The sequence below is a fragment of the Microcaecilia unicolor genome, chromosome 10, assembly GCF_901765095.1.
Source record: "Microcaecilia unicolor chromosome 10, aMicUni1.1, whole genome shotgun sequence".
Classification (NCBI taxonomy): Eukaryota; Metazoa; Chordata; class Amphibia; order Gymnophiona; family Siphonopidae; genus Microcaecilia; species Microcaecilia unicolor.
Window position 1 is genome coordinate 166,079,700 of NC_044040.1, and position 14,281 is coordinate 166,093,980.

General features: G+C 42.1%; 1 protein-coding gene across 1 annotated transcript in view; it reads left to right on the forward strand.

The window, feature by feature from the left end:
• The window catches only part of ACSL3 (acyl-CoA synthetase long chain family member 3), a 276,216-nt gene that overhangs the window by 188,916 nt on the left and 73,019 nt on the right, over positions 1 to 14,281 (forward strand). Inside the window, exons 4-5 of the mRNA XM_030216043.1 lie at positions 3,699 to 3,808; positions 10,548 to 10,683. Coding sequence (XP_030071903.1) covers positions 3,699 to 3,808; positions 10,548 to 10,683 — 246 coding nt within the window. The remainder of the gene's footprint in view (positions 1 to 3,698; positions 3,809 to 10,547; positions 10,684 to 14,281) is intronic.

The following is a 14,281-nucleotide window of genomic DNA, read 5'->3' on the forward strand; positions in this document are numbered from 1 at the left end:
CTAACCCAATTTCAGAAACGTATCAGAGGTGCCCCATTACATCCAGAGGTGGTTTTCCTATGATGCATTGTCGTGGCACTATGCTCTTTAGGGTTGCCACAGAAGCCTATTGCTGGGGAAAGAACCAAGGCAGTGTGAATGAATGCAAAACCGTGTTAGCAAACTTAACTCTCTCTGCTTCAGCATTGTTAAAATGACTCCCTTAAAGCAGAATATCAACTAGGTTGATTTGTTAAGTTTATATACTTCCAGTGTGATAAAGCCATAAAACACCATAGAATTCCACATTTCATATGCACTATTAACATTTAAAGTACTAAATGCACATATTCATTACAGCCTGAGAAGAAAACCCCTCAGTACTGTCAGATTCTATCTCTTCCACTGCTCAGCTGATTTCTAAAAGTATGAATTTGGCTTAATTGATGGGTTTTTGCCTTTTGCATGTGATACAGGAAGGGCATTTGGGGTTTCCTTTCAGTTGGCCTAATGTGTAACTTCTGTGAGTGATCAGAATTTTTCATTATATAAACAAGCTGGCTACAGCTCCCTGTATTTCCTACTCTCCCCTCCACTATCCTCTCTGTCCTGTAGCTTGCATGTCTCCCAGGAAGGACATGGAATCTCTTTTCAGATTGTTGGGATAATTGAAATGAATATCCTACTTATGATGACTGTCGATTGGTCGGCATCTGTTGTCAATTAGTTAAGTATGTTCCATTCTATTTGAATCCTTGGGAATTGAGGAATTAGCCTGAGGAGAGGGTCACACAGAATAGTATTTGCAGTGTGTTTAGTTTTAACTTGCTTGAAATACAAAAACATTTACTTTAGTGAGCAAGAGTGTTTATTTGTTTTCTATTTGGCTTCTCAGGCTCAGAGTCTTTTTAGGCCCAAAGAGATTGAAGTGGATTTTGAAATGGCAGATGAAATTTTGGAATTAGGGTTTAGCAGAGAAAGGAGGCATAGGATTTGATAGACCACCTTTCTGTGGTTACAATCAAAACAGTTTACATATTATATACAGGTACTTATTTTGTACCTGGGGCAGTGGAGGCTTAAGTGACTTGCACAGAGTCACAAGAAGCTGGAGTGGGAATCAAACCCAGCTCCCCAGGATCAAAGTCCACTGCACTAATCATTAGGCTACTCCTTCCTTCCTCCACAGTAGTAGCACAAGGCAAATTATATTAAGGTACAGTAGGCTTTCAGCGATACAGGCTGAAGTGGTTGTGGCTCCCAGAGCCAGCTGTTGCTCTGTGTCGTCCCCCCCCCCCCCCCCCCCCCCCCAACGACCTGATTCTTCCCTACCTTTTACAGCAGTGAGAATATGTTGCTCTGGTTTAAATGCGAGAAGTATCTATTCTCGTATTTAAACCTGCGGCAGTACCAGTGGCTGTGCAGAGGCAAAAGCAAAATGCACACTCATTGCTGTAAAGGCTGAATTGGTGCCCTTGAGCTTTGGCACCCTGAGCCCAGTGCCTGACCTGGCTCATGTCTTGAGCTGGCCCTGACTTGAAGCTTGTTCCTGAAGTGATGGAGGATTAAGTGACTTGCCAAAGATCACAAGGATCCTGACTTCTTGTTTCTCAGCCTGTTGCTCTAACCACTAGGCTACTCCCAATGCCAGGTTCCATATTAGGAGTCATCACTCAGGAAAAGCATCTGAGTCATTGTGAACAATACCTTGAAACCCTCAGCTCAGTGTGTGCCATTCTAATCATCCCATCTGAAAAAGATATAGTGCTGCTGAAAAAAAAAGTGCAGAAAAGCATAACCGAAACGGAATATGCTCTTACAAACAGCTGAATAGATGAAGACTCTTTGGTTTGGAGAAGAGATTGGAAAGAGAGATGGTAGAATGGGGAATGGTTATTTAAAGGGATGCATCAGCCAAAAAAAATTAATTTTATTTAGTTTCTTAAAGGGATTTTGTTTTTTTTGTTTCAGGAGGTGGGAGGGAGAGGGAAGGGTGTTGCAGTAGGGCAACCTGTTTGTGATACAGGAAAAAAAATTGGGGGGTTTTCTTGTCATTTCAGGAGAAAACATGAAATTGTATAGGAAATCTCATTAATGATTTGACATTTCCCATGTCGTTTCAGATGTATGTACATCTCTAGTCGTCACTAGTCGTTCCTTCAAAGTGTAAGAGGATTAGGGGGTATTTAAGAAACTAAAAGGTAGTAGATTTAAAACAAGATGGAGAGAGTATTTTTTTCAGCCAATTGACAATCTAGCTATGGTATTTATTGCTAGAGAATGTAGTTGAGGCATGTAACTTAACGGTCTAAAGAAGGCTTGTTCTGATTACTAAAGAAGTACATAACCAGGTAAATCTTTGAATGGGGCTTGTGCTATTTAACATATTTATAAATGATCTGGATATTGGAATGACAAGTGAAGTGATTAAATTTGCAGGGGACACCAAAGTTGTCAAAACACATGAAGACTTTGAAAAATTGCAGGAAGACCTTAGGAAACTGAAAGACTGGGCATCCAAATGGCAGGTGAAATTTAATGTGGAGAAATGCAAAGTGATACACACTGGGAAGAATAATCCAAATCATAGGTACCTGATGCTAGGGTTTACCTTAGGAGTTAGCACCCAAGAAAAAGATCTAGGTGTCATTGTAGACAATACACTGAAATCTTCTACCCAGTGTGTGGTGGCAGCCAAAAAAAGCAAACAGGACACTAGGAATTAGTAGGAAAGGGATGGTAAATGAGTCCAAGAATATTATAATGTCTCTGTATTGTTCCATGGTGCAACCTCACCTTGAGTGTTGCATTCAATTCTGGTCACTGTATCTGAAAAAAGATATAGCGAAATTAGAAAAGGTTCAAAGAAGAACGCCCAAAATGATAACGGGGATGGAACTCCTCTCATATGAAGAAAGGCTAAAGAAGGTAGGGCTCTTCAGCTTAGAAAAGAGAGCAAAGGGGGATATGATTCAGGTCTACAAAATCCGGAGTTGTGTAGAATGGGTAAAAGTGACTTAATTTTTCACTCTTTCAAAAAGTACAAAGACCAGGAGACACTAATAAAGTTACATGGAAATACTTTTAAAACAAATAGGAGGGAATGTTTTCACTCAAAGAATAGTTAAGCTCTGGAACTTGTTGCTGGAGGATGTGGTAACAGTGGTTAGCGTATCTGGGTTTAAAAAAGATTTTGACAGATTCCTGGAGGAAAAATCCATAGACTGCTATTGAGATAGACATGGGAGAAGCCACTACTTGCCCTGGGATTGGTAGCATGTAATGTTGTTACTATTTGGGTTTCTGCCAGGTACTTGTGACCTGGATTGGCCACTGTTGGAAGCGGAATACTGGGCTAGATGTACCATTGGTCTGATCCAGTATGGCTGTTCTTATGTCAGGAACTGTAAATAACAGATCTGTTTTCTGGGATCAGCCATGTTTTTCCCTGTGACCTGGATTAGCCACTCTAGGAGACAGGATGCTGAGCTTCATGGATTTTTGGCCTGACACAGTATGGCTTATATGAAGGGAAGACTCCAAGCTCGTGTACTTTCCTATTCTGCTAAGGTACTGTAAGGATATAAAAAGAGAACAGCCTCTGCCATGAATTGAGACAGCAGAGGTGTAAAAGTGTGTTTTTTCATATGCATATGACATTGGTTATCTTTTGGTGTATCTGTTATTTAAGAACGTGTTCCCTTGCCTCTTTTTTTCAGTTGTGACACTGTATGCGACTCTTGGAGGTCAAGCAATTGCACATGGATTAAATGAGTCAGAGGTGACGCATCTTATTACTAGTAAAGAGCTTATGCAAACTAAATTGAAGGTAAGTTCTGTCCTTTTCACCCTAAGTAGTGGTGAGCATGGTTGTATGTGCACACACATTTGGATACCAGTGGTGAGAAGACTATGGGTTCCTCCGCTCAACTCTGAAAATTTGTTTGCCAGTTTGATCTTTCTCTGCTCTGAATTGTTATAGATAGTTGCATGATAACCAGAACCAAACCTTTTTTTTTTTTTTTAAACATCACATTTTTTCTAATGCTTAAAATAAAGCTAAAATATAAATTTATTTCAGGTTTAGGGCCTCTTTTACCAAACCGCACTAGTGGTTCCTGGCATAGCAATGGTGACAAAGCCCATTCACTTTGAATGGGCTTCGTCACCACTGCCACGCAGAAATTGCTAGCGCAGTTTTATAAAAGAGGCCCTTAGTATATACCAGGGCTGTGGAGTCGGAGTCTCGGAGTCGGAGTCGGCAGCAATTTTGGGTACATTGCGTCGGAGTTGGAGTCGGCAAAAATGTACCGACTCCGACTCCTCATACATTTGAATAAAGTACTTCTCTGCTGTGAATAAAGCTTAGTACCTAGTTGTTTCACTAATGTGAAGTCCAGCTGAACTATTTTGCTGGAGAGCTTCCCTCTGCTCAGTCTCCCTTTGCATTTACTGACCAGCTGTAGAGCACCTCCTCTCTGACCCCATAGTGAACCTAAGCTCCAAGAGAAGATCATTCAGCACACACAGATAAGGCAGCAGAGAGACTCCACCCAACTTCCTCTCTCTCTGCAAGAAGAGCTTTATATTTTAGTAGAAGTGGCACACCATTCACAATGGCAAAAAGAATGTCAGGAAACATGACAAAGTCTGCTGTTTATGAGCACTTTACAATATCAACAGATGGGAAACATTATGTATGTCAACGTATTATAGAAGATGATGATGGTGAAAAAGCATGTGATGCAAAAATTAGCAGTTTCAGTGGTTATGAAAAAAATGCACCTACAAGAGCATCAAATTTAAAAAGACACTTTAGGTGCAGCGTTTCCATCCTAAAGTGTTAGAAGCTGTGAATGAGAAAGATAGCAATGAAAACATTCCATCTACTTCAAGGTCAATAAAAGATCAGAAATCTACTGGAGGCCAGACACAACTATCAAGATTTTTTACAGCTGACAAAGTTACTATAACAATTACACCAGAAAAATTCAAAAACCACATCATTGAAATGGCAGTAAAGAATAGTATACCACTATCTTTTTTTTACACAACCAGCCTTTTTAGACTTAAATGGAGAAATGGCTAAAAAGCTTGGAGTTTCTCTGGAACGAGAAAGTATAAGGAAACTTATACTTGAAGAGGCCAAATGTAAGAAGGAAGAACTAAGAAAAAGTCTGAAGGGACGTTTTGTCTTTATTAAAATGGATGTATGCACACGTCACAGAGTCAATTATTTTGCAATTAATGTTAGATTTGCTGATGAAAACAAAAAAACAATAACCCGGACATTAGGAGTAAAGGACACTCAGACACATCATACCAGTGAGTATCTGCAGAAGTTAGTGGAAGGTGTTTTAGAAGATTTTGAAATTAAAAAGGAACACATTCTATGTATTGTAACTGATAATGCTTCAAATATGTTAAACACAATTGAAAAAATGAAGGAAGTTGATGAAGAAAGCAGCATACAAATATCAGAAGATGACAGTTCTGCAATTCAAGAAAGCTGTGAAAGTTTGGATGATATTGCTGAAGAAGCATCTAAGCTTATTACCATTCAACATATGCGTTGTGCTGTTCATACTCTGCAACTAGCAATAAGAGATGGATTGAAGGATCGTCATGCGGCTACACTAATTAGCAAGTTCAGGCAAGTAGCTGTTGCAGCCAGGATCCCTAAAACAGATGCTATTCTGAAGAGACATGCTGGAAAAGGAGCCATTTTGGATCAAGCAACGCACTGGGGAAGCATTTACTTGATGATAAAGCGTTTGCTTGAACTAAAAGACTTTCTTGAAGAACTGGACAATGTAAATGTTTCATTAAAAGAAAACCAGTGGGCTCAAGTTACAGAATTAGGCTACTTTCTTACCCTTTTGCTGTTACCAAGAAGCTGCAATATGAAGATTTAACACCAGGTAAATTCTTCTTGGAATGGCTTGATATATAATCTTAACAAAAGTGGGGGGTTAATTGCTGATGGCATTGTATCTTCAATGAGGAAAAGAGAGGAGCTCTTGCTGGATAATCAAATTCTCTTAGCTGCTATTTATGTTGATCCAATGAGCCGAATTTTGTTGAGCAGTGACCAAATTGCTACAGGAAAACAGGCACTCTATGACATAGCAGTTCGCATGAAAGGGTTGCTACCAGAAACTCATAAACCACTGGATGAAGCTAAAGCTATAAATACTGGTGGTAATGGTAACTCAGGTTCATCCTCTTCAAATGAAGAAGAGAATTTTCAAGCCTATTTGGACAAAATGGAAGCTTCAAAAGCAAAGCGATGTCGGTTAATTATGGAAAAGCAACCTGTAAATGTCCATATAAAGAAATTCATGCAAGAGTTTTTTAAAGGATTAAAAGAATTGGAAAAGTTTGACCACTCATCAAAACTGACTATAAAAGAAGCCATCATTGTTTATCCAGAGATTGTCAGTGATGCAGCTAGAACCGTAACAGCAATGCCACCCACCCAAGTCAGTGTTGAAAGACTGTTTTCAGCACTGAAAATAATCAAATCAGATTTAAGGGCTTCTATGAAGGAGGATCTGGCAGAAGCAATTCTGTTTCTAAGAACAATATATTAGTTAATTTCGGATTATGTTTAACAGCTATTCTACAGCTATATATGCCAAGTTTAAATAATAAATATATAAGTTGTTTTAGGTTTTCCAAATGTTTTTGGTTTATGTAGGTTAACTTTGATTTTGTTCTAATTTCCAAAGGATGTTGTTCTAGAATTTCCAAAGGATGTGGTTGTTCCAGATTTTTATACTTGCTAATGCTATGATGACTTTATACTTGATAAAAAAACAATAAACATAACCTTGTTTTTTTGTGTGTTTTTTTTTGTTTAAACTTTAGGATTAATGAATATTTATAGTTTCTTTAATAAATAAAATAAAAAGTCACAATGACATAGATTTTAAACCCAAACATCAACATGCAGCCTTGCATGCTGCACTCTTTCAGTCAACATGCAAAAAAAATACATATTAAAAACTGAGGAGTCGGAGGTACCATAAACTGAGGAGTAGGAGACGAAGGATTTTTGTACCGACTCCATAGCCCTGGTATATCATTTTGTTTCTCTGCTTTTGATTTGATTGTACATATTGTCTATTTATTTTTTAATCCTCATGTTAATCCCCCCCCCCCCCCAAATCAAAAAGAAAAACAGTTTGCATAAATAGGGTAACCAAATAGCTCCATGCCCAATGGAACAAGCTAAAACCAGTCCTGATTTTACCCTGTTGCATACATGAAATATAGTTCTGCTTTTAGAGACGGGAGAGGGGGCATGAAATAGGAAATCAGAACAAAATCTCTGTGAATGAAGTGGAGTAAACCAAGGCTTGCTCAAGCCGAGGCCTAATCAGTTTGTCTATCTGCTCATGGAGCTATGTGATAACCTGTTGCGTATAATTGCATTTGTTTTTTTTCTAATGTTTACACCAGGCTTGTGATAACCTGTTGCATATAGTTGCATTCGTTTTTTTTAATGCTTAGACCAGGCCTTCCCAAGCCTGTTATAGGAACTACACAACTAATATTATCATTATGTCGCCTTCAGACAGGACCATCGAATATGGCCCATAGTACCCCTAGCTCTGCAGTCCCTCCAACACAGTGGAGAGGACTGAGGGAGCCAACAGCAAAAATGATTTGGAGTTAAATACCAATGATATAATAGCTTCTAATTATTCTCTTTAACATTAGAAGCAATCACAAGTTTAGCTAAAGACTGTTGTATAGAGTCCCCCTCCTCCTTTGTATGTCATTTCTAACTCTTGTTCCCATTTTGTCTCTATGATTCGGATCAGGGACCCCGTAGAGCCCTCAGGTAACCATTGAGCGTAACTGCCAAAAATTTAGTAGACTGAAAATCCTCACAAACATCCTCCAAAAGGTGTAAGGGCCTGTCAGGGCTTAAATCTTTTAGAGGACACTAACAGCCTTATTTTCGAAAGTGATGGGCGCCCAGATTTTGACCCAAATCGGGAGATAGGTGCCAATCTCGCAAAGGCGCCCAAATCGGTATAATCGAAAGCTGATTTTGGGCGTCTTCAACTGCACTCCGCGGGAACGAACAAAGTTGATGGCAGCGTGTCGGAGGCGTGGTGAAGGCGGGACTGGGGTGTGTTTATCGGCCGAGGAGAGATGGGCGCCTTTGGCCGATAATCAAAAAATGAAATGTGTATTTAGCGCGAATTTAGGTCACTTTTTATGGACCCTTTTTTTTCCCACGAAAAAGTCCCAAAAAAGTGGCCCAAATGACCAGATGAGCACTGGAGGGAATTGGGGATGACCCCATATAATTGAGAGTAACTCACTCTCAACCAAACCCTAAGATATTTCAGTTCAATAGACACCCAATGAAAGGCAAAGGAAGATTGCAGCCACAATCTCGTGGGCTCATCTGTATTAATATTAAGTGCCTCAGTCTTACTTGTATTAATTTTAAATCTCGAGACCTGAGAATATGCTGTTAAATCAGAAATCAGGTTAGGTAAAGTAAGTGAGAGAAGACATCAAAGATAGTAACAGTCGTCAGCAAGCAGACTTATCTTATACTCCGTGTCACCCACTTGTACAACTTTGACATTCGGATTTGATCTAATTGCCGAAGCAAGGGTCTTCTCTAGGGCTAAAAGTAAGGGGGTAAGGGACACCCCTGTCATGTTCGTTCTCCTTAGTGTTCTTATCGAGGAGCGGCATATGTCAGGGCTCAAATGGCAAACCCACGGTCTGCAGTCTGGACCACAGAGCCTCCTAGTGTGGACTGCCAAGGTGCTGCGGGTTTTTTTTGGCATCGCTCCAGTTACTTTGTTCCCCCTATGCCTGAGCCCAGCATTACTCTAGCTCCCTCTCTTCCCCAGCCTTTCTGGTCCTCCACACACTTCAACAGGTCACGACAAAGAGTTGCAAGTTGCCTTTCTGACTGGAAGAGCTTTTACTCTGCTTCATCTCACCTCTCTGATGCAATTCCCTGCGGTTGGGACATGACAGAGGAAAGGCTCTGTTGGCCAGAGGCAGCCTTCAGAGTGCTCTCTGCTGCAACCTTCTGCAGTGTGTGAAGGGCCAGCCTTGGGGGGGAGGTTGACAGATGCCAAACGGTTGGGGGGGGGGGGGGTGCAGAGGGAAGAGAGTAAGAGACCTCGAACAAAGGGGAGGAGAGACTTGCTGGACGAGGATTAGGGGAATGGAGGGAAGGGAGAGTGTGAGGGACCTGGCGCAAAGAGGGAGAGATATTGAGGGAGAGGGTGAACAACTAGAAAGAGACTGAACCAAGTGGAAGAGAGGGACAGACACTGGACCAACAGAAGGAGGGTGAGAGAGATGCCGGACCACAGATAAAGGGGGGGGGGGGGAGTCAAGGTTTGCGGGGTGCAGGAGGAAGGGAAAAGAAAGAAGCTGAACATGGGAAGGGACAGAGATAGAGAAGAGATGCTGGCCACATAGGGAAAATAGGCTAGGGGCAGAGACACAGAGGGGCAATACAGAACACACAGGGAGGGATAGGGACACAAATGCTGAACATGTGGGGAGGCTAGGGAACAGGAACACAGAGATGCAGGACATAGCAAGAGAAAAAATGTTTTTCTTTTATTTCTGTTTTGTAACTTTTATTTCCTGTAATTTTATATACTTTTTAAGTTATTTTGGATAATCTATTTGATCAAGAAAATGGTATATAAACATAAATACATAAAAAGACCCTGGAGAGAAAAAAGAGAAAAGCAAAATACACTAGGACCAAAATCAGTGCTCAGACAACAGAGATAGAAGAAAAAAGTTTTTTGTTTTTTTTCCTGAATTTATTAATTGTAATATGTCAGCTTTGGGAAATGTGCATCTCTTCCCCCCTCCCCCCCCCCCCCCCCCCCCCCCCCCCCATCCAGTTGCCACTACCTTGGGAGCAATGATGCCCTATAAAACCATAAGTTATGATGTGCACATGGGTTTCAAACAGCCAAAATTTCTGGACCACCATTCAAAACGTTTGAGTAGCCCTGCTATATGTAGACAGCATGCATTCTCCTCCTCTGCCATTTTTCATGTAGATAAGATTTTTTTCATTCACTATTTAAATAATTTTATAAGTTCTGTGTTCTAGTTTGTGCCATAAAGTGGTAGATGATGTAATCTTTTTTGATGCGTTCTGAGGGTGGGATATGGGTGGGTAGGGTGGAGAAAGTAGCAAAGGGTTAAGGAGTTCGAGTGATGTAGTTTGAACTTGATGTGGTTTGGTTGAGGAGGTAGGGTGGTGTTTGGAGGGAGGGAGTGAAGTTGTACTGGGAGCTTAGATTAAGATGTTTGCATGCCACAGATGATTTTTCAACCCACGCCTTTAATGTAGCTCAGTACTTTTTTTTTTTGTTGTTGCACTCTTGGAGTTTAATTTTCAGCTTTAGGAAAGGCTTGCCTTCAATTAACTGCCTGCAGATGCTTAGCTGTACAGTGGGAAAGGTGTCCTTTGTGCAATGTACTTTTCTCCCCATCCCCCTCATTCTAAATGCTGGCTAATGAGATATCCGATGTCTGCCTGTATATTTTCACAGGGGATCATTCTGGAGATTCCAAAACTGAAGCACATCATTCTTGTGGATGGGAAACAGCCACAGTGCAATCTATCTGAAACAGTTACTGTCAGCTCTATGGCTGCAGTACAGGAGATGGGGGCCAAGTCTCAAAACTGTATGTACTGCATTTTTCCTTTTAATATTTTATTTCTAATATCTTATGTATTTGATTATAGAAAGCCGTTCCTTACCAACCTAAACTATCCCTGTTCTCTAGATTTTGATTAAAAACTTATTTCAAAGTTAGTGACCTAGTATTAATTTGCATAATCTCCCTGTATAAGTTAAAGATGGAAGCTGAGTTTTATGTAAAACGAACATTGCATGTTACCTTTTAATCACAATTCCGTATTATTTAGAGGCTAAGTGTACTTTAATTCATAGCTTCTTTCACAATTCTGTCATCATTCAAGATATTTAGGTCTTATATACATTGCAACCATAATGTTGTGTTGGCATAGTAGCAGTTGCTATGCAACCATTTTCTTTTAGGAGGAAACTACTACTCTGAAATGCATATATTTACAGGGAAGTGTTGTCCTGTAAAGATATGATGGTAGGTATATAAAACTTTTTAAGTTATTTTGGATAATCTATTTGATCAAGAAAATGGTATATAAACATAAATACATAAAAAGACCCTGGAGAGAAAAAAGAGAAAAGCAAAATACACTAGGACCAAAATCAGCTCGAGCCTATCTTCCTGAGACAAGGGCGGAGAACCTACTATCCCTGCTGTCCATGGTTCGAGCGTCTCAGCAGGTCCACGGCTCGGCAGATGTAGAGACTTCAGGGGCATATGACCTCCACAGTTCATGTCACGCCCATGGCACATCTACATATGAGATCAGCTCAATGGACCCTAGCTTCCCAGTGGTTTTAAGCTGCAGGGGATCTAGAGGATGTGATCCAATTTGACCATGGGACGACCATTCCAAGTTCCTCAGCCACGAAAAGTGCTGATGACGGATGCATCTCTCCTGGGGGGGGGGGGGGGGGGGAGCTCATGTAGACGGGTTCCACATTCAGGGAGCCTGGTCCTTTCAGGAAAGAGGTCTTCAGATCAACCTCCTGGAATTAAGAGTGATCTGGAACGCTCTAAAGCCTTTCAGAGATCGGCTGTCCAACCAAGTAATCTTAATTCAGACAGACAATCAGGTTGCCATGTACTACACCAACAAGCAGGGGAGCACCAGATCTCACCCTCTTGTGTCAGGAAGCCGTCCAGATGTGGCATTGGGCTCGCCGTCACGGCATGTTTCTCCAAGCCACTTATCTGACAGGTGTAAACAGTCTGGCCGACAGGTTCAGCAGGATAATGCAACCTCACGAGTGGTCACTGAACACTGGTGTAGTCCTCAAGATCTTCCGAGCATGGGTCAACCCCTCGGTGGATCTTTTTGCCACTCAGATCAATCATTAGGTCCCTCAGTTCTGTTCCAGACTTCAGGCCCACGACAGACTGCCTTTCTCCTACATTGGGGGACAGGCCTTCTGCATGTGTATCCTCCCATACCTCTAGTAGGGAAGACTTTGCTGAAACTCAATCAAGACTGCGGAACCATGGCTGAAGTCTGGAACAGAACTGAGGGACCTAATGATTGATCTGAGTGGCAAAAAGATCCATAGAGGGAACCAGATCTGACGCGGCCAGAAGGGTGCAATCAGGATCATGGTTCTGCAGTCTTGCTTGAGTTTCAGCAAAGTCTTCCTTACTAGAGGCATGGGTGGATACACATACAGAAGGCCTGTCCCCCAATGTAGGAGAAAGGCATCCTGATTGCACCCTTCTGGCCGCGTCAGATCTGGTTCCCTCTTCTTCTGGAGTTGTCCTCCGAAGAACCGTGGAGATTGGACTGTTTTCCAACCCTCATCACTCAGAACGAGGGGTTGCTTCTACATCCCAACCTCCAGTCTCTGGCTCTCACAGCCTGGATGTTGAGAGCTTAGAATTTGCCTCCTTGGGTCTTTCGGAGGGTGTCTCCCGAGTCTTGCTTGCTTCCAGGAAAGATTCCACGAAGAGGTGTTACTCTTTCAAATGGAAGAGGTTTGCCGTCTGGTGTGACATCAAGGCCCTAGATCCTCTTTCTTGTCCTACACAGACCCTACTTGAATAACTTCTACATTTGTCAGAGTCTGGTCTCAAGACCAACTCCGTAAGAGTTCACCTTAGTGTGATTAGTGCTTATCATCGCCATGTAGAGGGTAAGCCTATCTCTGGACAGCCTTTAGTTGTTCGCTTCATGAGAGGTTTGCTTTTGTCAAAGGCCCCTGTCAAACCTCCACCAGTGTCATGGGATCTCAACGTTGTTCTCACCCAGCTGATGAATGCTCCTTTTGAGCCACTGAATTCCTGCCATCTGAAGTACTTGACCTGGAAGGTGGTTTTCTTGGTGGCTGTTACTTCATCAAGTTCCATCACAACAAAGTAGTCCTCCGCACGCACCCTAAGTTTCTGCCATCGGTGGTGTTGGAGTTCTATCTGAACCAGTCAATTGTCTTGCCAACATTTTTTCCCTGTCCTCATACCCACCCTTTCGAAAGCAGTTTGCACACCTTGGACCACAAGAGAGCATTGGCCTTTTACGTGGAATGGACAAAGCCCTTTAGACAGTCCGCCCAGTTGTTTTTCTTTTGATCCCAACAGGAGGGGACTCGCCATTGGAAAACGCACAATCTCCAATTGGCTAGCAGATTGCGTATCCTTCACTTATGCCCAAGCTGGGCTGACTCTGGAGGACCATGTCACAGCTCACAATGTTAGAGCCATGGCTGCGTCAAAGTCAGCCTCCATCGAGGAGATTTGCAAGGCTGCAACGTGGTCATCAGTCCACACATTCACATCTCACTACTGCCTCCAGCAGGATGTCCAATGCGACAGTCGGTTTGGGCAGTCGGTGCTGCAGAATCTGTTCTGGGTTTAGAATCCAACTCCACCCCCCTAGACCCATTTTTGTTCTGTTCAGGCTGCACTCTCAGTTGTTTATGGTTTCAGGTCAATCTATGTTATGTCCTCGCCATTGCGAAGCCCAATTGACCAATGTTCATTGTTTTGAGTGAGCCTGGTTGCTAGGGATACCTCACGTGTGAGAACAAGCAGCCTGCTTCTCCTCGGAGAAAGCGAAGATACATACCTGTAGCAGGTATTCTCTGAGGACAGCAGGCTGATTGTTCTCACACACCTCCCCTTTGGAGTTGTTGTTTGTTTATTATTTGCTTTTTTATTAAACTGAGCGGGAATGCTCACGCGACGGGCAGGAAGTCCACGAATGCGCGGTGCATGCAGTTCGTGCGCTAGAAGGCTCTGGCAAAACTTTTTAACAAATCAGCCTGCTGTCCTTGGAGAATACCTGCTACAGGTATGTATCCTTGCTTTATTCGTATTTGGCTGAATAGTTAAATGTGCTCTTTGGTACAGCTCTACTGCATACCGCCCTTGTCGTCCCTCCTGCTCTCTCTTCTCCTGAATTCTTTAACCCATTGCTACTATAAGCCAGGATTTTGTAACACTGGTCACCAATGGTAAATCCAAAATCTTGGGACCAAGATGTGTAGTGTGTTTTGTCCTTTTGGTTGATTTTGTTTCCTGTTAGTTTCCTTGGTTACACAGTACCAGAGGCAGGGTCATGTGAATGTGTGTGTGGCTGTGTTCTGGATGCAGGGAGAGGATGCTGGCTTGTACATCTGCTACTGATTGCATGGGAATGCTGATT